Raw genomic sequence first — 19,325 nt, forward strand, 5'->3', positions numbered from 1 at the left:
CATGCTGGAACATGTAGTCGGTCTGAAGTCGGCTCCCCTCGCGATTTCCTCCCACTTCCGGTGGCAGAAGAGGCCTCTTTGGCCGAGCATTGTGGGAGTTGTAGTTGACTCCCCCCCCCCGTCTCCTGCGTTGTGCTCTCTTGACTCAGTAAGTAATCTAAGGTAGAGACCTGAACGGGAAGCCTTGTTTTGCATAGGCGGTGGAGCCCGGCATGGGGACCTGGGGGTAGGCCAGGATCTGAAGACAAAGCGAGATAAGAGGAAGATAATAGGCGGTGTAAGAGCCGCAGCTCGAGTAAGTTCAGACAGGAAGGGTGGTTTTCTTGCTCATTTGGTAGTGGAAATGGTATTTTTGCCCTCATTGCCACGTGCGCCTGCTCCTGTGCTTCACTGCCATAGCTGATTCTGCTCACATCTCTACTGCTCGTAGTAACCATGTTCAGAATAAATTAGTAGCTAGTAGGATAGATTGCACATGCATTTTCCACCATCCCTACAGGATCATAATTCTAAAGCCTTTACTTGGAATTAAATTTATATCAGTAGGAATTACTCCTAAAAAATAATTACATCCCATTAAGTTCAGTAGGACTTCCTCTCTTGTACATTTGTGCAATCAAAGACTGCGACTTAGTCACACTGAATGTGGTGGGATTTATGAAGTAAACATTTATAGGACTGGATTGCACAGTTGCAGATCCTGAGCTTGCTTAGCTCCCTGAAAGTACAGTGGTACCTCGGGTTACAGACGCTTCAGGTCACAGACTCCGCTAACCCAGAAATAGTACCTCAGGTTAAGAACTTTGCTTCAATATGAGAACAGAAATTGTGCTCTGGTGGCAGCGGGAGGCCCCATTAGCTAAAGTGGTGCTTCAGGTTAAGAACAGTTTCAGGTTAAGAACGGACCTCCAGAACGAATTAAGTTCTTAACCTGAGGTACCACTGTAGTTCTGTATCCAAAAGGTTTAGGGCTGGGCTGTTAGCCTGCCTTCCTAAGAGAACTTAACTCATTGAAAATCTGATTGAATTTAATGCATCGTACCTCTGAGTATACTTGGCTAGGCCCAAGCTTTAAGTCAGCATACTAGGCACTGGAGCTACTGACACTGAAATAGTGCTAAAATGCTTCTATACAACTATTGTCACCATCTCTTAATAACTTTGTGCCAACTGTATGATGGGCACTAGAAAATACACAAATAAAGTTGTTTTGTTTCTCAGGGTAAATTTAGTCAGAACCTCCCTTGGCATGGACACAGCTGAAAGGCTGAGAAACAAATAGTGGGTACAGAGCAAGGAAATGTGATGGCAAACACTTTATCTAAATTCTACTAGGGCAGGCAAGGTCTAGCTTTCCCTATGGGCAACTTTCCCAGCCAGTGTTGGCTGGGACCAGAGGCAAATGCAGACGGAGCAATGAATATAAATGCTATTTTGTACAGTAGGCTATTTTCTACACACACACACACACACACATATACCCCTATTGTTCTCCATCCAGACTAGTAGGAATCATTATCAGAATTCAATGACATATTCCAACCAGGCAAAAACACTCAAAGGGAATGTGAAGCAAGGCCTTTAGTTTGGTGAGGAGCACTACAGTTCCCAGGATGGTTGGGGGGTGGGAGTTATGTGCTTTTAGTCTATAGTGTGGATCTGACTGGTTGATACACTTTGCCACCTCTTCCCACAATTCAGCAACTATTCAACATCCCCAGTGCTTGTCTTCCTAACGGCTTCCCTGTCTCCATGCTTTCAGTAGAGAGCAGCAATTCTTCCTTTAGTAAAACTTTCAAATAGTGTCTGATGTATGCAGAATCTGCTCCTGATTCAGCCTTTTAAATTTTAAATCCACACTGATCAGAACTTTCACTTCTCTTTTTCCTCTATCCTACTCTTCTGTTCATTTGATTTTCTCTTCTTTTTTGTCTACTGAGGCATGAATGGGTATGAAAGTGTGGCTGAATGTATACAATTAGAATATTCACAACACGTTTTTTAAAACTGCAACACAGTGTTGGAGGGAAAGTGTAGGGAGAGATTGGGCGAGGCAAGGTAAGAATACATATATGAAACCGTTTCAACCAATTTCTTATTGCTTTACATATTTTTCTTACAATTTTTCTTACAATTAAGACAGTGGGTGGCGCTGTGGGTTAAACCACAGAGCCTAGGGCTTGCCGATCGGAAGGTCGGTGGTTCAAATCCCCGCGACGGGGTGAGCTCCTGTTGCTCAGTCCCTGCTCCTGTCAACCTAGCAGTTCGAAAGCACGAAGTGCAAGTAGATAAATAGGTACCACTCCGGCAGGAAGGTAAACAGCGTTTCTGCACGCTGCTCTGGTTTGCCAGAAGCGGCTTAGTCATGCTGGCCACACGACCCGGAAGCTGTACGCCGGCTCCCTCAGCCAGTAAAACGAGATGAGCGCCACAACCCCAGAGTCGGCCACGACTAGACCTAATGGTCAGGGGTCCCTTTACCTTTAAACTTTTAAAAAGCCAAGTGAGTCTAGTTTTGTTCAGGGGAAGTTTGCAGATTTCAAAGCCAATGTAATTTGACGTTTCACACAGTGACTTGTAGACACAAGAATTAACTGCCTCTATTGAAAAGAACTGTGCTTGGCAGTGTGAGGTGATACATAATGCTTGAAATGTGATAGTGGTTACTTTTGCTGCAGTCACTGAGTGGTTAACATGTATGTGTGAACTCATCCTGAGACTGAACTGTTACTGTGAACTAATTTACAAGTAAGTGGATTGTTCTCACATAAACATAAAGTGTCTAATTCTCATCCCTGATGGCACACTGTAGTGTCATATTGTACCCTACATCTCTATAACAGTTTCTTACAGAAAACATGTGTGATTCCAAGGCAAACCTCCAGGGATGCAGACAACAACTTGGCATCTTTGTGTGAAAGGCTGGCTTCATCCTTCCCAGTTAAATTAATGCATTGATTTGATAACACACACACATACAAAAATAAACAAGTTTTCCCGAAGTCCTGTATTCTGCAGAATATGCACCTCAGATTTCAGCATCTTACATTTCCACAGAATATGAGAGACTAGCCAGACTTGCATTTTGATTCTGGTTAATCTCTCACGTTCAGGAATCTTGTAGAACAGCCACACTAGATATTTATTTTTAAAGGGTTCTCTTACACCACACGAAGACCACAGGTGCCTCTTATTTTAGAGAATGGCTGTCCCATAAAACAGGCACTGAAGGTCTCTCGAGACCTTTTAAACATGCTTGATCTGCCAACTCTAGTTCTTGTTAAGTTGCCTTCATTACTTCAGAAACTTAACATAAAACACTTTATCAGATTCTAATTTGATTTCATATATATCATTATATGTGTGTTTACCCTGTGTGTTTAAAACAAGAACTCCTTAGCAGAAGGAATGTCCGTAAGAAAGTCAAATATTACTTCTAAACTACAACTCCCAGCATGCCTTACTTCCTAAATAATAGGATTTGGCAGAGGAAGAATTTAACTACATTACCCATCATGCTCCATTTCCCTTGGTTACATAGGCTGACGCTGGCAGTTGAAGGGTGAGGCTGTATTTCTAGCAACCCTCAGTGAGTGTTTGGAAACCTGACTGCTTTGTCTCGGGGTAAAGTTGGCTAGGCTGGTGCCATTCCTAGTGCCCTTATGTGGGGTTTTCTTAAAATCTTAAAAGCATGATTACCTGAGAGAAAGCACTCAGCAGCATGTATCAGGGTGGTAATATCTGACTGTTGCTGTCCCCCAGGCTACCCTCGGCTGCCATTTCATACCGGGACCCCTCCTAATTCCTCATCTACGTGGAGGGGCATGAGTGACACTGATGCCTGCCACAGAGATGGATGACTTCCGACGGTCCTACGTTAGGCTGTGCAAGGAGAGCGGTGCTGAACCCCAGGAAAGTATCCTGCAGCACTTGGAGGAAGCCTCGGGGAAAAGCCGCTTGGATTTAGCTACACACACCCTTTCTGTGGAAACCTGCGGGGTCCTGGGCAAGCTGTTGCAGGATGAACTCCAGTTCACCGAGATCACGCTGAGCAATTGTATGCTGAGTGAAGAAGGTGGGGCTCTGTTTGTTCATAAGGCAATTCTTGATTTCTGTCCTTTCCTGAGAATAGACCGTAAAAGTCAAAGTCCGTGGCCTCTTTTCCTCATGGCCTCTCACCCATCCTTCAGTTGCTGATGTGGCTTTGTCACCCATATGTTTTCGTTGCGTTGTACAAGTGGGAATTTCTGCTCCTCGTAAAAGGGGTTTCCAGTATCACTTGGGAAGGAATAAAACAAAAGATTGCAAGTTGCCATGGGAGGCCCAGGAATTTAAGGGCTTGGAATACCTGCTGGTGGCAATTGCCATAAGGGGATTTGGTCACTATTCAGAACCATGATGCCTCTATGAGGGGTGTATTTGAAATCCTATCAAGAGCCAAACAATGATGTGTGAAGTGATGTAAAATTGATTTTTTGCAGAAAGTGGATTTTCCTCAGTGCCACAGTAGGGGAGGAAAGGGTTAACACACACCCCCACACGCCTGCTAATTACCAGCCACCCAGGCTGGGGCGTTTTTTCCCCCCCATAATGTGAAGACTGCATTTAACAGACTAAACCCCAGAAAATATTACACTGACACAGAATTTTCCCAGTTCCCAAATAACATGTTGTTAAGAGAGCTTCTTACACAGGGCCAGGCATACACTGCAATTTCTGTGATTGCACTATGCAATAATTGGCAGTGGGGGCAGAATGCAGCATCCTGAGAATACAGGCTTATTTCTAACCCTAAAGCATGGGTGGAAAGCTTGTTGCCCTCCAGATGCACTTGTTGCACTCCCTGATCACTGGTCATGTGGGCTGGCGATGATGAAAGTCGTAGTCCAAAACATTCAGAAGGCACAGGCTTGAGGGAGACGGCCTTAAAGTATTCAGGTAAAATAACAGGAGCTGTAGGGCAATTAGAGAAGGCCAATTGCCTCTCTAGAATTGCCCCATTTTTCTTTTTTTGAGAGAAGGTGTGCCTTTTGGGACTGCCTTCTACAATATGGATGAGAAACATCCAGGGGTCAAATGCAGCACTTTATCTGCCCCTCAAGGCTTCTCCCCCCTCCCCCAGACACCTCTCCCCTGCAGACCTCCAAGTGTGGGTCCATTTAGTGTAGGCATTCCATTAAGTACTTGAGCCTAGAGCCAGTAGCAAAGCTTTGGATTGGGCCTGATAGCTCACAACATGCATAAGATGATGCTATAAATGAGTTATGCCTCCCCTTTTTCCAGGCTAGAGTAATGGGTAACACATAATCCCAGAGGAAGACCTTTTGGCACCCATTAGAGCAGGGATAGCCAACATAGTGTGTTCTAGATATTTTGGACTACAACTCATCCATCGTCCGTGATCGTTGGCCATACTGGCTGAGGCTGATGGAAATTGTCCACAGCATATATAGGACATCTGTTTGGCCACTCCTGTGTTAGAATCACAGCAAGAAGTTGCTAACTACAGAGCTTGCCTGACTGAAACAAATACCTGCTGACTCTTGCTGCTCATACCCAGGGGTTGAGAGGCCAGACCTGCAGTACAAAAAAAATTAACTGCTTTTTCCTTTTTCCCTTACAGGGGCTAAGCTACTACTTCATGGACTTTGTTCCAACACTGTTGTGAAATCCTTGGATCTGAAGGTGAGTCAGTTCCACTTCCAAGTAGTGGGGTCCAGAAATGACTACAATGCAACTTTGGAATTTTGGGAATCCCAGCTATTTTTAAAGGCTGAATTCCTCTTCTTCAGGGTTGCAGAGGTACAGTTTTAAATGTAAAGGCAGGAATTCAGAATTGTAAGTCCCAGTTAATTGCTTTAAACTCTTACAGGTTCTGTGCATATGGTTTTGCATCCCAGTCCTAAATACATGTGGAACAAAGCACCAATAAGAAATAACTAGCTCCTCATTACCCTCCCCCACAAGCCAAGAGAGACAGATATTTTGCTTAAGTTGCAGCATATGATTAGCCCATACCTCAAACGTAAATAGCGTGTGTCCATGTTGCTAGGACAGACTTTTTTTTTGCAGTTTAAACGCCATGGCTTTCTCCCCAAAGGAATCTTGGAGTCTATTTATGTACTTACTAAATTTCACCCTGCTTTTCATTTCAAATAACACAAAGTAATGTACAACAGCAGAATCATAAAAATAATAGTTGATAATGAAAATAAAAACACAACACTGAATGTGAACTGTAGTCCACATTCACAAGAGCTAGTCACAACATCTTTACAAGTTTCTGACTCCCAAGAGTCCTTGGGCAAAGCCACGGTACAAAAAGTTATTTTAAAGCAGTGTTGTTTGTAGTGTAGATGTTCTTGTACCTGACGACGAGGCAAAACAAGCAGCTGAATCCCATTTAATGGGGCCCATGAGTGGGAGAGGACCGTTGTGCTCCTGGCTTGCTTAAGGGCTTCCCACAAGCATCTGAGAGCAGGATAACAGACTAAGTGGGCCTTTGGTCTGATCCTGCCGTGCTCATATGTTATCCTGTTAACTGCTGGGGCTTGGTTTGTTTCAGGGAAACAACCTACGATCTGTGGGGGCAGAGGCTCTGGGGAAACTGCTCAGGCAGAACAAGACAATCCAGAGGTGAGCAGCTACAGGGATTTTGGGGTACATCTGCTCCTTTTGGACCTTTTTGGGGGTGCACTGTGTGCATGTGTGCATCAAGTTATTTGAAATCTGACTGGGAGCAGCTTCTCCTGTTGTTGCTCAGCGAAACTGGAAAGACTGAGTGGGTTCTTTCTTGTCTCTACAAAATTATTGATTGTCACACAATATTACCTCATAAAATTGGTACTGAGTGCGAGGAAAATTAAAGGCTCCTTGCTTGGTGTATAGCCCTGTCTTAGCTGTGCCGTAACGTCTCTTGCCGAACGTGGTCTCTTTGCCTTTCTTTTTGACTCTTCCCCGCTCCCAACTCCAGTCTCACTTTGGAATGGAACAACGTGGGTGTGTGGGAAGAAAGCTTTGCCATTTTCTGCGAGGGCCTTGGCGCCAATGGTCACATCCAGTACCTGGATCTGCGCAATAACCAGATCAACCACCAGGGGGCAGGAGAGCTGTCCATGGCGCTGAAAGCCAATTCCAGTCTTCGGGAACTTGGTAAGACTGATCTCTCAGACTTACTTCTCTAGGCCACGCTTTCAGAATAAAAATGTACTCATGCCACACCAAATCGATCAGCAATACATTGGAAAACACAGCTAGGATTCTCCTTAGTATTACTTGATGCTCTTGCTCTCATTTTAAAAAGATACCTATCCATATTCTAGAAATAAAAAATATATTATTTTGACACTGTATTATACCACACTGAAATGTTTAAATGTTCCTTTGATGGTCCTTGAATCTTCCCTGCCCAGCTACATCAGTGGGGGGTGCCACACCCTTTGAGAACCACTGCTCTAAGCAGTGAAGCATCTTCCCCTTCGTGTCAGCCCTGTTCCTTTTTCAGAGAAGCGATGACTGCTCTTCTGGCTTGAGCCTTGGACTCTGCCTACTTCTGAAGGTATCTGCAGGGCATTGCATGGATGTGTCCAACCCCTGTCTGCACAGTGACCCACTTTCACCCTGGGATCGTTTGACTTCTGCACTGCAGCCACCAGATGCTACTAAGCAGCACCCGCAGAATTGCAGGAGGTGCTGAGGCAGTTGGGCATCTCACTTTGCAGATTTTGATACACTGTTCATAAAGATATAAATTTGCCCACTCTCAACCAACCAAGCCAGGGCAAGTGAAGCTTAGAACTGTACAGGTGCAGACACGGCCTTAGTGGCCTGTTCTGTTCCTTTTGTCATGAGGCCTTCAGCTGTTGAGCTTTATTGGCTGCCTGGCTGGCACCTGAAGCAACGCATGGCAAAATACTTAAAACTCTATACACACACACACGCAAACGCAAAGTCTCGCTAGCCTGCAAAGTATCCTTACATAAGCATTTTCAAGTTGAGCCCTGTGCATAATTTGGTGCACACGTAAACCCATAGTAATTAATGGGCTTAAGCACCTCTAATTATGCATAGAATTATACTGCTCGTTTCACACACGTATAATAAAGTATGGATCTGTTCCTTTGCTAAACTTTGCAGCAGTTCAGCAAGCATTTATCTCCCTAGTGCAAAAAAAAAGGACATGAAGGGGAATGCTACCAGAAATTAGCCTCCCAGCCCTTTTCACTGGACCCTCGATGAATTGCAGTTATAGGTAACATCCCCCCCCCCAAGTGGCCTAGTTTCAGCTGCTGGTGTGTGAAAACTTGGGAAAGCGAGAGCTTGTGTTTAACTGGTGGTCATGTGTGGTGCTTTTCTTCTTACTTAGATCTGCGCTGGAATAACATTGGGCTCCTGGGGGGCCGTGCACTCCTGAATTGCCTGCATAGCAACCGGGCACTACGACAACTGGAATTGGCCGGGAACAATGTGCCCAGTGACATCCTGAAGGCTGTGGGTGAGCAGCTGTGCCAACCCTTTACGTGCTTAGAGTTCTACATTCAGCTGTTGCAGCGGGTTGCCCTGTACCCAACGGTCCTGTACAAGAGGTCAACATCCAGCCTGAGACCAAAGAAGACTTTCAGACAAGCTCACAGTTCTTTGAAGTTGACAGTACATCCTGGGCTGGGAGGGAGGGCAGCACATTTGCTGGGTTTTTTAAGTTTATATTATGGGCGTCTCAGAGGTAACTGGTAGGCCCCTGTTGAAAACAGAGTGTTTGGTTTACTCCAGCAGTGCTCTTTGTATGTTACACTCCCCATTTTGATGCCAGATGCACAGGGAACATACTAACAACAATTGTTGGATTTCACATTTGTGACTCTGGGACAGAACTAACCTTATTGGTCATAGGAAGCTGTACGCCGGCTCCCTCAGCCAATAAAGCGAGATGAGCGCCGCAACCCCAGAGTCATCCACAACTGGACCTAATGGTCAGGGGTCCCTTTACCTTTACCTATATGGTTGATTGATTGATTGATTGATTGATTGCATTTATATCCCCTTCCCTTTTCTCCCAAGGAGCTCAAGGTGGCAACAGCCTTGTAAGGTAGATTAGGTTGAGAGTTAGTGACTGGCCCAAGGTCACCCATTGAGTTTCATGACTGAGTAGAGACTAGAACCCCAGACTCCCAGGTCTGGGTCCAACATTCTATTGACTACACATCACTGGCTGCTCACCCTGAGCAGAATATTTGGTGAAAAGGTTCATTTATGCACTTTCTCTCTCTCCCTCTGGCCCAGATCAAGCCATGGAACACAACCAAGAACGTCAAAACATCCTCTGCAAGAGTCGGAGCATGACCCAAGTGCTCAGCAAAGAGGTGATAAGCTTGAAGGAGAAGAACTCTAGACAGGTTTGTTAGCTTTGCTTGATAGTTTTTTGGGGGTATGTACTACGGAGCTGTCCTGTCTTCTTCATCCATGGATTCAATCAGGTTCTCTGAGTGGAAGGGTTAATTTGTAATGGTGCTTGATCTTGAGGGCATTGCATTTCTAACCTCACTTGGTGATTCCTCCCAAGTTGCCAGAGGAAGTCGTTCTGATCTACAGAACCCTCTCAACTTCAGATGGCAAACTACTTTGAACATACTAGAAATTGAAGAAAGCCTCGACCAGTTTGTCTGGTCTGGTCTAGGGAGGATTGTTACTGTAAAATCATCTTTCTGGATCCCTGTGGCCTGGTAGAATTGCTGAAGCCAAGAGAAATGGGTAGTGCTCTGTGTAACTCTCAGCCTCCCAGAAATATCATCTGCACTAGTCCAGCGAAGAAAACTGAATTCCTTAAACTCCCTGAAAGTAATCCATTTGATTGAATGAATCCTTGGTCTCCCTATATATACCTGACAAGACACCTGTGGATCTAACCTGTTGCTCTTCAGCATCTTGGTGTTTACCTTCAGCTCTTGTGACTACAGTGATAACGTTCCCACAACAAAGAAAGACTTGCGGTCTTGTGAATAGAGCTTGAGGCTAGGACTGGGGAAACTCAGGTTCAAGCCATAAAGCTAATTGGATGAGTTTAGGCCATGCTACCTCTCAACTTAACCTGCTCCAGAGGATTGTTGTGTAGTTAGAATGCAGGGAGGAGGCATTGTGCATTTCCCAAAGCTTATTAGTAGAAGGTTGGGATTAAAGATCTATAGACATATTAACTGGAGGGCTGGGAAGAAAAGCTGTGGCCTGAGGCTAGAAAAGTTCGACTCTCCCAGTACACTTGAGAACATTGGCCTGCTTGCTGCTTGAATTTAAAACTCAGGTTACTGATTTTATACATATGTGATTTCCAGTACCTGGATATGATGGACACCATTGACAAGCAGCGAGAGGTGATGAACCACAGCAGTAGGTGAGTGGATTGTGAGCTGCAGATTTTTTACCTCCTCAGCTGAGTCCAGACCTTGGTTCCTCAGTGTTGTTTTCAGGTGCTACTAAGGCATTACGGCACTTAGAAATGGTAGCATGGAACAGGGAGCATCTCAGAAAGAGGATACTTCCACTGTGGAAGTTTAGGGATATTGCTATTTTACTTCGCTTCACTTTGTATGGTACAACCATGACATCTGTGCTGACCCTAATAGGTCTTCTGGACTAGCAGTCAGAATACTGTTATTTATTTATTTTAAAGGGTGTGTGTTTTTTTTTGCACCCGGCTTTCCTCATATAGTCAAAGGCAGCTTACAAAAATATCAAAACAGGTTATTCAAAGTGCTGAACCCTTGTAAAGCATTACCTGTCACATAGGAACTATCTACAAAGTATGCTGTTGGTTTTTTTTTAAAAAAATGATTTCTAAGAACCTTCCTTCGGCTTGTTGCTGTTTGTCCCATTTTAACCAGTACTTTTGTCACAACTTGGCTGCTCCCTTCCCTGCTCTTGCTACAAAGTTTATTTTACAGATAGTCCCATACCTGGATATTGCCTCTCTCCTCCATGCAGGGTATCAGCGACACGAATTGGGCAGTTGCAAGAGGCCCTGACGGAGCGACATTCCGTGTTGAACTCGCTACAAGCAAAGTAAGGAGCAGCAACTCTTTGGGGACCCGCTGGGCAAGGGGGTTGGAAAAAGCAGGATTTCATTTCCACCCAGATATCTGGCTCAAGCGGAATCTCATTCTAAAGTTACATCCACACCATCCAATTAAAGCCCACTTTAATAGTCATGGCTTCCTCCAAAGAATCATGGGAACTGTAGTTTGGGTTGCTGGGGGCTGTTAGGCAACTCCTCACAGAGCTACCGTTCCCAGTGCCCTTAACCAGTTCCCAGGATTCTTCGGGGGAAGCCATGACTGTTAAAATGGTCTAAGAGAGTTTTAAATGGATGGTGTGACCCATCTAATATACCATCTTGTTCTCGCTACTGGGACTCCCTACTGGATCACAATTTGATCTAGACCAAGTCACACCAACCACACTACCACTATGCAGAAATACAGCTAAAAATTAAGAGGTGGGTCCCCAAATGCATGTCTTGGCAGAAGGTGGTCCCAAGTCTCAAAAGGTGGAAGATTACTGTCGTCGTGTGCGCCTGGAGAAATACATTGGACTTGACCTGTGTTGCATGAATGCTGAAATGGTTTTCCAGCATCCAAAATGGATATGCTGTCTCTTTATTTAGTTATCACAATTATTTACATTCCACCAAGGTGGCTTACAGGTAATATTTCAATTAGGTTAGTATTTTTATTGTATTTCTAAAATATCTATCAAAAACACATCCTGATCCTTCACACACAACGTTCACCTTGGGGTGGTGAGGAGATAGTCAAGCAAGAACAGGCCCTGTTTATCATAGAATCATAAAATGATAGAGTTGATGTTGATCTAAGTACATATTTCTCAGAGGCATGGAGAGAATGTGGCCTTCCAGTTGATGTTGGGCACAAACTCCCATCAGCCTCAGCTAGCCTGGCCAGTGGTGAGGGATGATGGGAGTTGTAGTCCAACAAATATTGGGAGGGCACCAAATTCCTCGTCCCTGAAAACCCTGTGAAAGTTTGTTATACTGGGTTAACTCCCCTTGAGAATGTTTCCTCTACTCTGTGCGTGAGGTTTTGTGGCTGTAAAGGTCTTCAGGTTGAAAGTGATTATGCAGGACAATTTGGCTCCTCTACCCTCTGATTCTGGCCACAAGCACACGGGTGTTTGCTTTGCTGCATGTCCCTAATCTCACGTGACACTTCCTGCCTTGCAGACTCCAAATGACGGAGGCCGCTTTGGCTTTGTCCGAGCAGAAGGTGTGCAACCTGGGAGAGCTGCTGAGTACGGCAAAGCAGGAGCAGGCGAGGCTGGTTGAGAGCCAGGCCAAAGAGTTGCAGCAACACAAAATGGTAGGCCGGGATGATCTGGGCAGACTGGGGCCATCTGTGGCTGAGAAAGTGGCAGGTGGCCAGTGTGGTGTAGTGGTTAAGAGCGGTAGTCTCATAATCTGGTGAACCGGGTTCGCTTCCCTGATCCTCCACATGCAGCTGTTGGGTGACCATGGGCTAGTCACACTTCTCTGAAGTCTCTCAGCCCCACTCACCTCACAGAGTGTTTGTTGTGGGGGAGGAAGGGAAAGGAGATTGTTAGCTGTTTTGAGACTCCTTAGGGTAGTGAGAAAGCAGGATATCAAATCCAAACTCTTCTTCTTCTTCAGCATGGAAGAAGTGGGAAAGGTGCCCAGAGCTGATGTGGTGGTATGGGAAGCAGTGCTACATAGGGGGTATGTGAGGAGGATGGAAGAAAAGTAGGGGAAGAAGAACTGATAGTTGCCACTGCCTGCCTTTGTAGGCATCTGCTAATCGAGAGGCAACACTTCAGCGAGAACTTTCAGCAGCCCATGAGAAAAACCTCCTGCTCAAGAATCAGGTAAGAGAATGGCTTGAGTATCTGCAATGGGTAGCTTACCTGAGTCACACACACAGACACACACCCCAGGAACTCCTGACAGCCCATCTTCTCCTTTTCCTGCCACCAGGCTCCTGCCTCTCCCCCTTGTCCCAGCAGTCCAGGGTGCAGAGACTGGGCTTGCCTGGGTATCATGAGAGTGGCTTCCTTCTAGGTGAGCGACCTGGAAAGAAGGTGCAAAGCACAGCAGGAGCAGCTCTTCCAGGTGAAGGAGGACCTGACCCACACAACTGCAGAAATGAAGCTGCGGGTTGTACAGGCTGAAGGTGAGCAGGATTTGGGGAGTCTGGAGCTGTTGAATGTAAGATGCAGTCTGGATTCCACAGAAGAGGTGAATCGGTGAAGGATCAAGCAGCTGGCACCTCATTGTAGTTCTCCCTGCTTATCCTCAGAGCGTTTGGACATGGAGAAGAAGAGGTTCAAGCAGGTCCTGGAAGATGCACAGTCCCTTCGGCTGAAGGAGGTGAGGTTGAGGGCGGCCAAGTCCCTCAGCAGCGTCCCTGGGGAGAGGGGGCGGGCATGATAAGAAGACAAACACAGATCCCTTCTCAAGGAGGCAGAGCTGACTCAAGCTAACTTTCTGTCTCGGGTGAAAATTTAATTCCTTCATTTAGCATCTTGCTGCATAGGATGTAGGGTCGCAGAGTTTTTCCTACAGGAGGTTTCAGTCCCTTTCCCATTTCACATGACTGAATGAAGAGAAAAGGAAGGGGGTGCCCCCAGGGCGAAGTGGGGGATGGAAAGGCCTTTTGTTCTCTTTGGGGGGGGGGAATTCCCCGATTGCAATCTCCATTTCCCTCTTCTCCATACAAAGGACTGGATGCTTTCACAATGGTTCCCACATTTCAGATCTTACTTCCCAAGAGTCTGGGGCAGGGGAAATACATTTCCCCTTGAGGGATCTCCCAATTAGCCTGTATGGCTTGCTGCGTTAGACGGACTCTAAGCAGAAGCTCCATAGTCTGAATCAGTCCTCATTTCTTATCAGGAGGTCAGTTCATTCATGTATCTATATTGAAAGGAAGGCTTTGCTCCCAAACCATTTGGGACGGAGTGGAGCCCAACATCCCTTTCTGAGCTGAGAATGAGAAGGTCCCCATTTGCTGAAGGGGTTACACTAGATGGTGCTCAGATGCTGTTATGTACCCCCTTCCTTTGTGCCATTCATAATGCAGGTAGATCACCTGAGCCATCACATGGAAGCAAGTGAGCGGTCCCTGCAGGAGCGCATCCAGAGACTGGAAGCCATCCGCATAGGGCTTGAAGAGGTGAGTGGAGCGGCAGCAGATCCGCCACAGGGTACAAAGTCCCAGCCATAAGCTGCTTACTACCATAGCCAACCTTTGCGTGAAAAACATACCCAGTCCCTATCCTCTGTTGTTTTTCGACCTCCTCTAGGATCTTGGATCCAAATGCAACCTGTTGGATGAGAACACTCAGGAAGGCCGAAGTGACGTCGAGATTCTTAACAACCCAAAGTTGTCATGTAATGCCCTTTTTTTGCTTTTGTAACTAGGAATTGAGCCGAGTGAAAGCTGCTGCCCTTGTAGAGCGAGGCCAGATTGAGGAAGAGCTCATCAAAGCCAAGAACCAAGCCAGGTTGGAAGAGGTGAGCGCGGCTGGGTGCTGAGGGTGGAGCTACATGTTATAAGAAACAAGGGGGGTGGTTGCAGAAGCTGCAACAGCAGCAAACCACTTGACTTGTCCCCATTCCATCCATAATGCGTTGTACCGCCTACATCATATCACATCACTGTGTTTCAACAGCCACACGAGTGGCACCCAGTGATGTGGAAACAGGGCCGGTAATAATAATAATAATAATAATAATAATAATAATAATAATAATAATAATAATAATTTATTATTTATACCCCGCCCATCTGGCTGGGCCTCCCCAGCCACTCTGGGCGGCTTCCATAGAAAGCAAAAATACAGTAAAATATCACACGTTAAAAACTTCCCTGAACAGGGCTGCCTTAAGATGTCTTCTGAATGTCAGGTAGTTTTTAATCGCTTTGACATCTGCTGGAAGGGCGTTCCACAGGGCGGGCGCCACTACCAAGAAGGCCCTCTGTCTGGTGAAGGCCCTCTGCCTGATAAACTCTCCATGTCATAGCATCAGGGTGTGAAACCACTTTGAAAGAGGGGGGATAACCATTTTGGAGCAGTGGGGGAGTGTTGGCATTATCCATGGCAGCTTCATGTTTTCTTGCCTCTGCAGAACAGCAAAATATATGTTGCAGAACTGCACACTTGGAAGCGAATTCAACATCGCATTGTATTGCTACTTCCAAAAACTGCAGGTGGCAAGCACGGGCTTAGAAATAGGAATTCCCCTTTCTCAAACACACACACACACACGGCTAACGTGAGCCCACAATCTATGCTTTTTGCTTCACAACTATGGCTTTTTCAAAAGTTATGTGCAATTTCAGTCGAATAACTAAAGGATTAAAATTTGCACCAATAATGGGTGGAGGTTTTCCTTAACTGGAAGACGGCCCTAATTAGTGCATGCCGGGGTTATATATATAATTTCAAGCAGTTGCTTTCCCACCCCCTCCTCTCCCACCCCCTTTCGGGCTTTGCAGCAACAGCGACAGGAGCACCTGGAGGAGAAGCTGCGGCTGATGATGCAGTCCCGCGACGAGGCTCAGAATTACTGCCTGCAGCAGAAGCAAGCAGTGGCTGAGGCCCAGTCTAGGGAGGGCCACCTGAGCCTACAAGTGGAAGGGCTCAAGAGGCGGGTGGAAGAACTTCAGCAGGTGAATGGAGAGTGTGGTTTGGAGGCCATGGTGACTGAGTGGTATATACCGTATTTTTCGCTCTATAGGACGCATTTTTTCCCCATCCAAAAATGAAGGGGAAATGTGTGTGCGTCCTATGGAGCAATGCAGGCTTTCGCTGAAGCCTGGAGAGCGAGAGGGGCAGCTATCCGCAAGCCTTCGGAGCGCAGCGGGAACTCGCGCCGCGCTCCGAAGGCTTGCGGATAGCAGCCTGCAGCCCGAAGCTCGGGGAGCACAGCGCTGTGCACCCCAGGCTTTGGGCAGCTATCTGCAAGCCTTCGGAGCGCTCCCCCAGCCTGTAAGCTCCGGGAGCGGCGGCAAGGCTGCGCAACCTTGCCTCCGCTCCCGGACCTGTTCTGGGGGCTGGGGTCGGGGGAAGCTCGGGCTTCCCCCGACCCAGCCCCACGGCTAAAAACGAAGCCGCACACAGCTTCTCCCAGCTGAGAGGTTGTGCGTGGCTAAAGAGGAAGCCAAGACAGCCAGCGGAATGGATCCCGCTGGCTGTCTTGGCTTCTTTGCTCTTTGGGGCTGGGGGGGGGAATAAAAAAGTTTTCTTTATTTCCCCCCTAAAAACTAAGTGCGCCCTATGGTCTGGTGCACCCTATGGAGCGAAAAATACGGTAAATTGCCTAAGCAGCAATAATAATAATAATAATAATAATAATAATAATAATAATAATAAAATAAAGTGGAGAAAACGGGTAGGGCATCCTTCACTGCCAGAAAACCTAAGATTAAATTTTCAAACACATGCAATTTCTACTGACTGAAGTATTGAATTGGTGTCTGTAAGACATGGTAGATTACCTCGGGCTACATACGCTTCAGGTTACAGACACTTCAGGTTACAGACTCCGCTAACCCAGAAATAGTACCTCAGATTAAGAACTTTGCTTCAGGATGAGAACAGAAATTGTGCAGCAGCAGTGCGGTGGCAGTGGGAGGCCCCATTAGCTAAAGTGGTGCTTCAGGTTAAGAACAGTTTGAGGTTAAGAACAGACCTTCGGAACCAATTAAGTACTTAACCCGAGGTACCACTGTACAGGGAAGGGATGGGATGGGCATCTCCTCTGAGCTTTTGAAATGGTTCATACTTAGCCTGCAGCCCTCTTGACTTGCTTTGTCGCCCGTATTTCGGATGGCAGGAGTTGAGCAGCAAGGAACAGGAGAAGATAACTGAGATCAACAAAGTGCGAGTCGGGCTGCAGGAGCAGATAGGACACCTTGAGGCCGAGAGGACGGCACAGGAAGGGCTGCGGGAGAAGATTGCAGCCCTGGAGCGACAGCTGAAAGGTAGGGAATGGTGTGTCTCTGCTTCCCCGGGAGCTGCAAGAAACAGGGTGGTATGCCATGCCTGTGAGACCAAGCTGATCTATTTCTAACTCCACCAAGTACTCTTATTGCATCCTTTGATGCCTTGGAGCTGGGTCTGACAAATGGGAACTTTTGCATCCTGCTTCCCTCTTGCTGGCAGATTTGGGACTGAAGCATAGGCGCCGACTCCATGGGGCCTGAGGGGGCCCGAGCCCCCTCAAAAATTCGTTTGGGGGGGCTCCGCCCCCCCAATAATTTAAGAAAATTATTAGTTATATTATGCTTTGTAAAATCACAAAATTATGTTGGTATTTTTTATTTTCCTTGTTTGACGATAGTTACCTTTTAAAATACATTCAGTAATGAGTTAAAACAAAGCCACTCCCGATCTAGAGAGGGGGTGGGGTTGCGGGCTCTCGACCCATCAACAATCTCGCGGGGCTGGGATCAGCCCTGCGAGAAGCGGGGATTCCCCCTAGCTCATTAATATTCACCGCCCACGGCGGCAGCCAATCGGCTGCCGCAAAGGGCGGGCCCTCACAGGTTCACTTAAGGTCGGGGCAGCCCGGGGCTCGCCCCTTTCGTTCCCCCAGCAGCAGCGGTTTGGAGGTCTTGGGCCCCCCCAATATTTTTTATAAGTCGGTATGGGCCCCCGCCCCCCCAATATTTTTTATAAGTCGGCGCCCCTGGACTGAAGGAGGTGGAGATCGCTGACATAGAGTCCCAGCAAAGGAGGAGGAAATGAGAGGGCTTTCTGGAATCCATGTGGCAGCCTCTCTCAAACTGAGAGGAACACATAAAGAGAAATAGAAGCATTTGATGCAGGGCAGGAGTAGAAGATTAAGTGGCTCATACATGAGCAAGAGGTGTAAAGGTGGGACCTTTGCAGTCTACCAGCTGGGGACAAAGTCACATCCAGCCCACGGGATTGAGAAGATTGGGGCGCCCCCTCTTATTTCTGCCTCCCAGGTATCCCAGATGCCAACTCCCCAAACAGCAGTGCAATTGTAGCTCTTGTTCAGTAGCATTTTTGGAGCTGGGGGAGTGACTTGTCACAGGTTTGCCCATTTTGTCATTCTAGGAGGTTTACATTCAAAGAAGAAACCTAGATTTCTCCACCAGCAGAGATCATACGGGCAATGGGGGCTTTCTGGTTTTCTGCCACTGCTGTGTAAAGTTTAGCCCAGCCCCAAGAGCATTTCCAGAATCCTGAGGACCACAGAGGTCTTGGTGTGCTGATGCTTTGTTCCTCTTTATGTAGTTCTGTCCAGCAACCACCGGGAGGCGCTACTGGACAAAGAGGGCGAAGTCTCAAGCCTACTGGAGAAGCTGCGGGTTCGTGAGGCAGAGATCTCCAGGATGAGGGAGGAGGAAGCCCAGCGAGTCAGCTTTCTTCAGAACGCCATCATGTCTTACGTGCAGGGCTCCCCGCGAAGCACTCAGAGCCCCAAGAAGTGAGCATGAGGATCCTGGCTTCAAGGAAGGGAGTCTCAATTATTACTGTGGACAGGTTGTGGAGTATCATGGAGTCCATCTTCCTTATGTCGCTAGGAGATCCTGCAAGAGAGACTGCATTGCGTCAGATTACCTGAGGCTGGGCCTGAGGTATCATTGGAGTGTTTGCCGTTGCCTTAGGAACTATTTTAATGGCCTGCACCAAAGCCAAGTCTTGTTTTTAAACCTTCAAACTGTGAGGAAGTCTCCAAGGCAAAGCCATCCATTCCAGTTTGTGAGACCACAGAACCGTCTGGTCGCACGGGCAGGAAATAAAATGTCTTCCTACGTGACAGGCATTAGCCTCAGCCTTTGGTCTGATGCACGTTACCTCAGTGGCATGACCTGAAGCAAAAGCCCCCTCCCAGCCGCAATGTGGTCAACTGTCCTACTGTATCAGGAACAAGTGAAAGCACCAATTTCTCAGATACCCCAGATCATGTAGGTATTTCCCACGCCAGACTTTCACCTGCACAGGGACTACTGATGCGGACATGGGGGAAATTCTATTTCATGGAGAAGGTTGGGACAGGAATTGCTTTGTATAGCCTGGTCTACATCCATCAGCTCCTTCCCCAGAGCGTATAATTTGCCTTCCATGCTTGGGAGGAGCTCTCTTGTTGCAGCTTTCGAAAGTGATCATTACTGTGAGCGAACCTCTAGCTACCGGTGCATTATTTCCTTAGCCTGAAAGTGGTACAGGCTTGAGTAGCCTAATGGGGCAAGGATGGGGCAAATTTGCTGTGTTCCTTTCATGGGAGTGGCAAGCTTGGTGTTCATTTATTATTCTAGCTTTAAAGGCAG

The 19,325-nt window shown here is 46.8% G+C and overlaps 1 protein-coding gene across 5 annotated transcripts; it reads left to right on the top strand.

Annotated features, from left to right (window-relative positions):
• The first annotated feature begins 9 nt into the window (after nt 1–9).
• On the top strand, nt 10–19,183 carry LRRC45 (leucine rich repeat containing 45). 5 transcript variants are annotated; one of them, XM_081849424.1, is made up of 18 exons: nt 10–148; nt 3,763–4,075; nt 5,624–5,685; nt 6,566–6,636; nt 6,974–7,152; nt 8,366–8,494; nt 9,280–9,392; nt 10,326–10,384; nt 10,975–11,052; nt 12,230–12,365; nt 12,808–12,885; nt 13,079–13,190; nt 13,317–13,387; nt 14,100–14,192; nt 14,441–14,533; nt 15,519–15,692; nt 16,859–17,006; nt 18,289–19,183. In XM_081849424.1, the coding sequence occupies exons 2-18, from the start codon at nt 3,838–3,840 to the stop codon at nt 18,483–18,485; spliced, it is 2,031 nt and encodes a 676-aa protein (XP_081705550.1). In that variant the 5' UTR covers nt 10–148; nt 3,763–3,837; the 3' UTR covers nt 18,486–19,183. The 5 variants fall into 5 exon arrangements, with proteins under 5 accessions (XP_081705550.1, XP_081705553.1, XP_081705554.1 ...); XM_081849427.1 differs by lacking the exon at nt 10–148 and adding an exon at nt 155–295; XM_081849428.1 differs by lacking the exon at nt 10–148 and adding an exon at nt 3,542–3,562.
• The last annotated feature ends 142 nt before the right edge of the window (nt 19,184–19,325 follow it).

This window comes from Podarcis erhardii, assembly GCF_964252035.2.
Source record: "Podarcis erhardii genome assembly, chromosome: 2".
Taxonomy (NCBI): Eukaryota; Metazoa; Chordata; class Lepidosauria; order Squamata; family Lacertidae; genus Podarcis; species Podarcis erhardii.